Source organism: Sus scrofa, chromosome 14 (assembly GCF_054392235.1).
Source record: "Sus scrofa isolate SSC_HxYL_T2T_F1_AM1 chromosome 14, Sscrofa_HxYL_maternal_Yorkshire_Landrace_v2.0, whole genome shotgun sequence".
NCBI lineage: Eukaryota > Metazoa > Chordata > Mammalia > Artiodactyla > Suidae > Sus > Sus scrofa.
The window spans coordinates 51,770,826-51,781,723 of record NC_139396.1 but is presented as its reverse complement, the minus strand read 5'-3'; the positions used below and the strand labels follow the sequence as shown (position 1 = coordinate 51,781,723).

At 44.7% G+C, this 10,898-nt stretch overlaps 1 protein-coding gene across 1 annotated transcript; it reads right to left on the bottom strand.

Annotated features, from left to right (window-relative positions):
* Positions 1-395: 395 nt before the first annotated feature.
* On the bottom strand, positions 396-2,183 carry IL31 (interleukin 31). Its single transcript, XM_084997475.1, has 2 exons — positions 2,090-2,183; positions 396-810 (listed from the first exon to the last, which is right to left on the bottom strand). Exons 1-2 carry the CDS (start codon positions 2,181-2,183, stop codon positions 488-490), a joined length of 417 nt encoding a protein of 138 aa, XP_084853601.1. The 3' UTR covers positions 396-487.
* Between the last annotated feature and the right edge of the window lie 8,715 nt (positions 2,184-10,898).

The following is a 10,898-nucleotide window of genomic DNA, read 5'->3' as shown; positions in this document are numbered from 1 at the left end:
ACCTATAAAAAGAGGACAAGAGTGGTACTTACTGAGCCCAGCAAGAAAATGTCCAGTCAGTGGTTGTTGCTGCTAGAATTATTATCGTTTGCTACTAAGCTACTAAGCCTGATGGGTGGGGAGAAATAGCCCTGAAGGACGGACGTAGCATCTATTTCTACTGCACACCCCAAACTCCCTCAGCCAGAACATTGCCCCACCCGGATCTCCAGTCACCAGTTTTCACCCATGCACAGAATCCAGAACAGATTATGAGAAAAATTCAATATAATTTATTAAATAGTTTCCAAGGGCTCCTCCAAGGATCAATAACAATCTTAATATGATAAATATCAATAAATTAACATAGCTGCCACCTCCGGCCCTTCCAAGGGTACAACAAGATTTAAGTCTTCAGAAGAACAATGTTCAATAAATAAGAAGACAAATAACAATGACGGAACTTGAAATCTTTCTCAGGTTAGCTCAGACAGGTCAATCTCAGCTCTCAAGACTGGCCCCTCCGAGGATCGTGGGAATTGAAGTCAGATGTCAGACACTTTGAAAATGCTTTTAAAATAGACAAGGTGAAGCTTTTACCTTCAAAGCTATTTGTAGGCACAGGAACTGTTGTTTCTGGCCCCTGCTGAAATTTGAGTTTGTGGAGATGGTTTATGATGTCAATTATGTCATCGTCGTTATCGAACGAACGCTTGATGGCTCTGAGATAAGGCAGGATGGCTGAGCTCTCGATGTTGTGTGGCGATTGGGGGTTGAAAGTGAGACACGGTATCTGGAACCGCTCCTGTTCCTGCACACCTTTCTCTTTCTCTTCCTGTGGAACAAGGAGGAGCGACAGGCGAGGGTTAGTTTGGCAAAACAGACAGAAATCCCAACAGCTACCGTCTGAACACCTCCTCCGTGAAGTCCTGAGCGGTGCTTTCCCGTTGCCGTCTCATCTGATCGGTGCGACACGCCTGCAAGGCCGTGGTCATCATTATCCCCATTCCCAGAAGAAACTAAGGCTCCGTTGGGTTGTGCAGCTGGCCCAAGACCAGGTGACAGGTGGGAACTGCAACCCGCGTCCGGCAGCAGCGCCCAAGCCTGTGCTAACAACCACTGCCCACTCTGGCGAAGGTCCCAAGAGCCTCTGGAACCTTCTCTTTGCAGCTCAAGGGCTCCGAGCGGTGGAGAGAGGAGAGCACCCGGGTTTCCATGCTGTTCCTTGCTCTTTGTGATTCTGTGTTCCAGCCAGGATAGCCCTGCTCCCGGAGTGGGGGGTCTACACTTGTTGGGAAAGGCCTCCCAGATGCCAGAGGGAGTTTCTCTGAACACACTCTGGACTCTGGACCACACCCTCGCCCGTCTCTCTTCTTGAGGACTAGAGCGTCTCATCAGCCTGATCTGCCTGGGCTGATGACAATTTCTGGCTTTGTGTCCATAGAAGCCAAAGCTAAGGGTTCAATGTCAGGGTGGAAGGGAAGAGCAAGACCAGTTGTACCATTCGTTTCCACGTGCTATTTGTTTGTTTAGTTAAAGCTGCCTAAGACCTTCTGTCTGGACCACAACCCTGAGGAACTGAAAAAGTGTTGATATTTGTTCAGCCTCATCCTCTCCCCTCTAGTGGGCCAGGCTCAGCAGAGCCCCTGCTAGACCCAGCCGGGTCCTAATTTAATAAAGGGGCATGCAATCAGATGCCTAATCGGTTAACCGCCCTTCTCTACCGTAAGAGACACTCTGTGTGACTCACATCAGGATTTTAACATCCTGCATTTGCTGGGCTAACATTTACAGCTTAGGCTGGCATTTACTGTTTTGGGGAGGGGCTAAGGAGCAAAACTCACTTACTGTTACTGCATCTAAATAGGTTAGGGATGAACAACACTACCGAAGCAGATCTTGCAGGGCATAAGAAATTGTTGGGCTGTCTGGGCTAACCTCTGCCTCTGACCCCATCCTCATAAAGATCCCTTTTAGTCTGTCCAGCTCTTCCCATTCCTCTGTGGTGTATCCACAGCCCTCGCTCCAGGACTCAAAAGATTAGGCTTCCCCTGGGGACCAAGGGGAGGCATTTTACGAAAATGATTTGGAAAAGAAATCACAAGGGCACTTACGTAGTCTTTCAAAACTTTCTTCACTGAGGCCTGTAATTCCTTGATTATGCCTTTTTGTTCTTCTGGAGATGGCACAGAGGTGGGTGCCATATGGGAGGACAACAAGGTTCCCCAACAGCAGATCAGGAACAGGGCAAACCTGGCACATCCTGGAGAAAGAAAGTGATACTGTGAGACGCCTGGACCGCACACCCCTGCCCGCCCAGCTTCAAGCACTTAAGCCGTAGTCAAGCAGCCCCGGGGCTGAGCCTCCCCAGTCTTCCTCTCTGTCGGGTGAGACCGGATTGTGCCCCAGAGTCCACGGCAGCAGCGGCAGTGGCAGCAGCAGGACCTGCTGGTACCTGTTTGGGAGACCATGGTGGGGTGAGGGCAAAGCTGCTCCAGCAAAGGCTTCTCAAGCCAGATGTACTTGCCATGGTCTTCAGGAGATATATAAAGGGCCAGTTGCAAGGAAGGACCGTCAACGTCCCGCCCATGGGTCCATGAAAAAATCATTAATCAGCTTTTCTGCAGAAAACACTGCCACCCAGGACTGGGTGAAAGCAAGGCTGGAAGGAAATGCTGAGGTTACCCTCAAGGTGGGCAGACGCCTGACTCAGTGTAGACACACACAGGCACACACAGGAAGGAGAAGATGTCTTTGTGATTTCTTCTTGGAAAGGACTTGTTGATTTGACTAGAAGAGATCTTGAAGCCCCAGGTTGACAGGTGCAACCCCCGAGGAACATGTGACTTTCAGGAGCTGAGGTGCAGCGCCCCACAGGGAATTTCTGGCGAGGGTCATGGTAGCACGTGTAGGCGGAAAGCCGGCTTGAAATTTGTAAAATGTATTATCTCTGGAAATTTCTGAAGCATGCCTGTGCCAGGGTGCGGAGACGGCCCTGATAACCACCATGAACATAGTGAATCAAAGGCTTCCTCTCCATTCTGCATGGCCTTCAGCGTCATTGGATTTCCCATGGTGTCTTTGCAACTTCAGGACTTCGAGCCAGAATCCATGCTCCAGAGTTATTTGTGGAAACCACATACTTGTATTTTAAGTGCCAGCTTCGACCACTCTTCTTGGGTCTCAGAAGTGGCAGCTAAAATGTTAGACAAATTCCTCCACCTTCAGGAAGCTGGTGTTCTAGTGGGCAAAGGGGCAGACAACAAACACCATTAATAAATAAGAATGTGTCAGGCGGAGTTCCCATCGTGGCTCAGTGGTTAACGAATCTGACTAGGAACCATGAGGTTGCGGGTTCGGTCCCTGGCCTCGCTCAGTGGGTTAAGGATCCAGTGTTGCCGTGAGCTGGGGTGTAGGTCGCAGATACGGCTCAGATATGGCATTGCTGTGGCTCTGGCGTAGACCAGCGGCTGCAGCTCCGATTGGACCCCTAGCCTGGGAACTTCCATAGGCCGCGGGAGTGGCCTAAGAAATGGCAAAAAGACCAAAAAGAAAAAAAAAGAATGTATCAGGCAATGATCACAAATAGAGTGATGGTCTAGAGTGATGCGTGAGATGTCTAAGTCAGGTGATCCGGAAGTCTCTCTGATAAGATGACATTTAAGTTGAGACCAAAAGATGGTAAGGAGTTTGCTGTGGGGACAAAGTGATCTAAGTGGGGGGGTCCCTAGTGCAAAAATGAGGTTTTTTGTTTTTTGGGGTTTTATCGGCAGCGAGCAGGAAGAAGGTCATGGTAGCTGGAGTGAAATGAGAGAAGGAAAGTGTGGTGGTGAGCTGGGTAAAGGCCAGGTCACAGACGGCTTTAGAAGGCCATGATAAAGAACTTGGGTTTAATTCCAAGTGTGATAAGGCACCACTGCATGGCTGTAGGTGGGGAAATGTAACATCTGGTGTACATTAAAGGGTGAGAAAGAGACAGGCTGCTGAGTGGAGGATGGATTGTGTGATCCAAGATGGAACCAGAGGGACCACTTAGGAGGTGATGCAGTGGTCCAGGGGAGAGATGATGGAAGCTTGGACCAGGACAGAGTGGATGGAGATGGAGTTTACGGAACTGTCTGGAGGACGGGTGTGTAGATTAATTGAAGAGGAGAATCAAAGATGACTCCTGGGATCTTAAAGAAGCAGTTGAGTGGCTGATGGGCGATGGAGGAACAGTCTGGAAATGGGAAGTCAAGAGTCGTGTGTGGAATGAGTTAAGTTTGAGATGCCCACTGAGCATCTATTTAATGTCAAGGCAGCCATTGGATAAAAGTCAAGAGCTGAGGGATGTGGAAAACTTATGGTCTCCGAAGGAGACAGTTTGGGGGGTGGGGGATGTGCGTGGGTTGTGGGATGGAAATCCTGTGAAATTGGATTGTGATGATCATTATACAGCTACAAATGTGATAAATTCATTGAGTAATAAAAAAATAAAAATAAACTGCTATGCTACAAAACTGATGAAAATGGGAAAATTCTAGTATCAAGTATGTTTGTCTATATGATGTCTACATTTAAAAAACAACAGGTGGTTTGAACATACTTCCTTTTCAACCAGATGTCTATATTATATAGGCATAAATAGAAAGAATTTCTTCCAGAAACAGTATGCTTGCAGATATCCTTAATTGTAACTAATAAAATGAAATAATGCCAAAAAAAAAAAAAAAGAGCTGAGGGATGAGATCAGACCTGGGTGTTCTGGGTGGTTCACAGAACCCAATTCACAGCAGAAGAGACAGTCATGAACCACATTCCACCTTTAATCCCAAGACCCTCTCAAGTCATTGCTGTCTATTTTCTCTTTTTATTTAAGATGCTTCTTCTTTTTAGGGCCACACCCATGGCACATGGAAGTTCCCAGGCTAAGGGTCAAATTGGAGCTGTAGCTGCTGGCCTATACCAGAGCCACAACAATGCCAGATCCTTAACCCACTGAGCAAGGCCAGGGGTCGAACCTGCATCTTCATGGATACTAGTTGGTCTCATTACCCCTGAGCCACAGTGGGAATTCCTCAGGCTTTTTGTTTGTTTGTTTGTTTTGGCTGCACCAAGTAGCAGCCTGATGTGGGATCTCAGTTCCCAGAGCAGGAACTGAACCTGGACCACAGCACTGAAAGCACCAAGTCCTAACCACTAGACCACCAGGGAACTCCCTTTTTCAAGCTTCTTGACAGAGAGGTCTACACTCGCTTTGACCTCACTTCCCAAACTTCCACAATATGGTTTTCACTCCAATAATTTATTCAAAATCTTCTAGAAAAGTCCACAGTAGGTAAAATGTTTCCCCCATGACTTTTACCCTCTGGTGTTTCCTCCTATAATTATGATACATTACATGGCAGAGGGTACTCTGCAGATGTAATTAAGGTTGCAGTTGATCTTAACATGGATTGACTACCATGTGGGTCCAGTGTAGTCACATGAGCCTTAAAAACAAAGAGGAAGGAAGAAGAAGTAAGACTCACAGCGTGGGAAAGACTCAACCACCACTGCTGGCCTGAAGCTTGAGGGGTCCAGGCGCAAAGCATGAGAAGAAAATGAACTTAGCCAACAATCAGTGAGTTTGGAAGAGGATCCTGGGCCCTGGATGAGAACTGCAGCCCCAGCTCATATTTTGACTTTAGCCTGGTAGGACCCCGAGAAGAGAATAGAATCTACTTACACCATACTGGACTTCTGATCTACAGAAACTGTAAGAGTAACTTTGTGGTTTTAAACTGCTAAATACATGGTATTTGTTACAACAGCAATAGAGAACCAATACAGATTCTAGTGACCTCAAATTGCTAAACTTACTGGATTCTTTGAAGCCTTCATTTGACTTAATCCCATCATGGCGTGCAATACTGCCAACTACTTCTATTTTACTTAAAAAAATTTTTTAGCTGCCCCATTGCGCATGAAGTTCCCAGGCCAGAGATCAGATCCGAGCCTACCTATGCCACAGCTGCAGCAGTGCTGGATCCTTTAACCCACTGTGCTGGGTTAAGGGAAACTGTCCTGGCACTGCAGAGATGCCATCAATCCTGTTGTACCACAGTGGGAACTCCTACTTCCTCCTTCTTGAAAACTTTTTATCCCTCTCTGTTTGTGACAGTGTTATCCTGATAACGTTTTGGATATCAGACTCCTACGGTGACTTCTGAGACTGAATCATCTTCCTGCTTGGCTCTTTAATGGACACACCTCCAGGAGCCCCAAACTTGGTTCCTTACAATTTAATGCCACTCTCCTTCAGATCTGAATGTCCAACAGCCCAACGGACATCTTCACCAGAACGTCCCACTTGTATCCTACACGATATAGCCGAAGATAATAGTGAGAGTGGAGATGAAGACACATGGATGGATTGGAGGAATCTGTAGGAGGTCGAATTCAGTCTTTAGGAGGTGACTGGATCTGTGGACAGTGGAAAGGGAAGAGTTGAAGACAACTTCCAGGTGTCTGGTTTAGGCAACTGGATAGATGTTGATCCTCCAAACTAAGAGAGGATTACAGGGCTTGGGTGACATGAAAAATTCAGTTATTGACATGGTGAGTTGGAAGTGTTATGGAATTTTCAGGTGAAGATGTACAGCCAGCCACTGGACATTTGGATCTGGAGCTTGAAGGAAGGAACCAGAGACATATATGTGGGCAGCATCACTATATTGTGCTGCTAAAACCATAAGCTGTAAGACAGAACCATCAATGGAATAGGGAGGGGAAGATGATTTAGTCTAAAACGCTAGAAGATACACTCAAGAGGGAAAGAAATGAGCAAGAAAAACATGTGGTCATGGAACAAAGATGAAAAGTGGTTTTCAAAAAGGAGGAAATGGGAGTTCCCGTCGTGGCGCAGTGGTTAACGAATCCGACTAGGAACCATGAGGTTTCGGGTTCGGTCCCTGCCCTTGCTCAGTGGGTTAACGATCCGGCGTTGCCGTGAGCTGTGGTGTAGGTTGCAGACTCGGCTCGGATCCCGTGTTGCTGTGGCTCTGGCGGAGGCCAGCGGCTACAGCTCTGATTGGACCCCTAGCCTGGGAACCTACATATGCCACAGAAGCAGCACAAAGAAATAGCAAAAAGACAAAAAAAAAAAAAAAAAAAAAAAAAAGGAGGAAATGATTGGCACCATCAAAAGTCACAGAGAGATCAAATAAGATAAAGGCTGAAGAGATACACTAGGCTTGAGGACACGAGGTCACTGGGAACTTTGCTAGGGGTTTGACTAAGTTGTTGGGGGCGGGGTGTAAGCCACATTGTGGTGTCCGGAAATTGAGGAAAAAAATAAAACCACTCAGTTGTTTCATCAAAATCCCAGGAGTCCTCCCTGGTTCATCTCCTTGACTTGTTTATACCACTATAGACGCTTGGATATTTGTTTTATTCGGTTAACGAATCTGACTAGGAACCATGAGGTTGCGGGTTCGATCCCTGGCCTCGCTCAGTGGGCTAAGGACCTGGCATTGCCATGAGCTGTGGTGTAGGTCACAGCCATGGCTTGGATCCTGCGTTGCTGTGGCTCTGGCGTAGGCCAGCGGCTGCAGCTCCGATTGGACCCCTAGCCTGGGAACCTCCGTAAGCCGCGGGTGCGGCCCTAAAAAGACAAAAAGACAAAATAATAATTAATAATAATAATAATAATAAATGGACATATGGCTCCTCTTTTGTCTTATTCCCCAGTTTTGGAAAATTTTTCTAATAATAGTAAAGGTATTTTAATGTAGGTCAGTCAAAAAGAATGACTGATGTCCACAAGAGTGTTTTTGGAAGGATCACAATCAATAAATTGGAAAAAATTAATTTTTTTCTATTTTAAAGACACTTTTTTTAGGGCCTCACCCATGTCATATGGAAGTTCCCAGGCTAAGGGTTGCACCCATGAGCCTACACCACAGCCACAGCACCAGCAACTTGGGATCCAAGCCACGTCTGCCACCTACACTGCAGCTCGTGGCAACACTGGATCCTTAACCCACTGAGTGAGGACAGGGATTGACCCCCCATCCTCATGGATACTAGTCGGGTTCATTACCACTGAGCCACAAGGGCAACTCCCCTAAAGACACTGTTAAGAGGATGGAAATATAAGCCTAGACTAGGAGGAAAATGTTTACCAATTGCAAATCTGACAGAGGACTTGTGAGCAGGATATATAAAGGATGCTCAAGACTCAAGTTTATGTATTAGGCAGCGATTTCCAAAATGACATCAAAAGCACAACCAAAGAAAAAACAGATAAATTACATCTCATTAAAACAAAAAACTTTAGCTTATCAAGAGACACTACCAAGAATGTGAAAGACAACCCACAGAATGGGAGAAAATCATATACAAGACAAGGGGCTGGCAATAGAAATAAAAGCAAAAATAAACCAATGGGACCTGATCAAACTGACAAGCTTCTGCACAGCAAAGGAAACCATAAAAAAAAAAAAGACAATCTACAGAAAGAGAGAAAATAGTTTCAAACGATGCAACTGACCAGGGCTTAATCTCTAAGATATACAAACAATTTATACAATTCAACAGCAAAAAAGCCAACAACCCAAATGAAAAATGGGCAAAAGATCTGTACATCTTCCTTTCTCCAAGGAAGATGTACAGATGGCCAACAAGCACATGAAAAAATGTTCAACATCCCTGATTCTTAGAGAAATGCAAATAAAAATTACTATGAGGTACCACCTCACACCAGTCAGAAGGACCATCATTAATAAGCTCACAAATAACAAATGCTGGAGGGGAGTGGAGAAAAGGAAACTTCCTACTCTGTTGGTGGGAATGTAAATTGTTACCACCACTATGGAAAACAGTATGGAAGTATCTCAGAAAACTAAATATGGAACTACCATATGATCCACCAATCCCACTCTTGGGCATATATCCGGACAAAACTTCCCTTGAAAAAGACACATGCATCCACATGTTCATTGCAGCACTATTCACAATAGCCAAGACATGGAAACAACCCAAATGTCCATCAGCAGATGAATGGATTAAGAAGATGAGGCATATATACAAAATGGAATACTACTCAGCCATAAAAAATAACAAAATAATGCCATTTACAGCAACATGGATGAAACTAGAGACTTTCATACTAAATGAAGTAAGAAGGAGAAAGACAAATACCATATGATTTCACTTATATCTGGAATCTAATATACGGCACAAATGAACCTTTCCCCAGAAAAGAAAACTATGGACTTGGAGAACAGACTTGTAGTTGCCAAGGGGCAGGGGGATAAAGTGGGGTGGTTGGGGAGCTTGGGGTTAATAGATGCAAACTATTGCATTTGGAGTGGATAAGCAATGAGATCCTGCTGTATAGCACTGGGAACTATATCTAGTCAGTTGTGATGGAGCATCATGGAGGATAATGTGAGAAAAAGAACGTATATATGTATGTGTGACTGGGTCACTTTGCTGTACAGTAGAAAATTGACAGAACACTGTAAACCAACTATAATGGAAAAAATAAAAATCATTAAAAAGTGTTTAAAAATTGTATCGAAATTTTGTCACACACACACACACACACAAAAGATAAGGAGCTAATATCCAGACTAAATAAAAACTCTTACAACTCAACAGTAAAAAGACAACCCAATTTAAAAAATGACTGAAGTAGGAGTTCCTGTTGTGGTGCAGCGGAAACGAATCCAACTAGGAACCATGAGGTTGCTAGTTCGATCCCTGGCCTCGTTCAGTGGGTTAAGGATCAGGCGTTGCCGTGAGCTGTGGTGTAGGTCACAAATGCAGCTCTGATTGGACCCCAAGCCTGGGAACCTCCATATGTCGCAAGTGTGGCACTAAAAAGCAAAAAAAACAAAAACAAAAAAACAAAACAAAACAAAACAACAAAGTATTTGGGTAGACATTTCTCCAAAAAAGATATACAAATGGCCAATAAGCACAGGATATTCAACATTATTAGGGAAATGCAAATAAAAACTATAATGAAGGAGTTCCCTTGTGACATAGCAGGTTAAGGAGTTGGCATTGTCACTGCTGTGGTTCAGGTTCAGTCCTTGGCTCAGGAACTTCCACATGCTGCAGGAATGGCCAAAAAATAAAAAAAATAAGAAAAGTCACCATAAGATACTACTTCACATCTATTAAGATGGGTTGGGGATCTGGCGTTGCATTGGGCTGTGGTGTGCGTCGCTGACGCGGCTCGGATCCCACATTGCTGTGGCTCTGGCATGGGCTAGCTGCTGCCGCTCCGATTGGACCCCTGGCCTGGGAACCTCCATGTGCCTCGAGAGCAGCCCTAGAAAAGGCAAAAAGACAATAATAATAATAATAATTGGTGTTGGTGAGGATTTGAAAAAACTGGAACCCTCATATATTGCTGGTAGAAATGTAAAATTGTGCAACTTCTGTGTAAAACTGTTTGCAGTTCCTCAAAATGTTAAACATAGAGTTACCATATGACCCAGCAATTTCATTTCTAAGTTTCTATCCAAGAGAAATGAAAACATATGTTCACACAAAACTTGTACTCAATTGTTCATAGCATCAAAAAATGGAAACAACTCAAACGTCCATCAACCGATGAATGGATGAACAAAACACCTTCTACCCATATAGCAGAATATTATAAAAAGGAACGAAGTACCAACTGTCTACGACACAGATGAACCTTGAAAACATGAAGCTGTGAAAGATGCCGTCATAAAAGGACAAATACTGAGTAATTCAACTTACATGAAATATCTAGAAGATGCAAATGCAGAGAAAGCAAGCATATTAGTAGTTGCCAGGGGCTAGGCAAATGGGGGGATGGGGAATTGGCTGCTAATGAATAGGGCGTTTACTTTTGGGATGAGAAAAATGCTGACAATTAGATTACAATAATATCAGCACTATATAGTGGCATTGTGAAT

What these genes read in the sequence shown, in the direction of transcription:
- IL31 (XM_084997475.1), bottom strand. Translation starts at nt 2,183, where the DNA reads ATGGCACCCACCTCTGTGCCATCTCCAGAAGAACAAAAAGGCATAATC. An exon ending in AGTTTTGAAAGACTACGTAA is followed by an intron (nt 811 to 2,089) that starts GTGCCCTTGTGA and finishes TTCCACAGGAAG; the next exon opens with AGAAAGAGAAAGGTGTGCAG.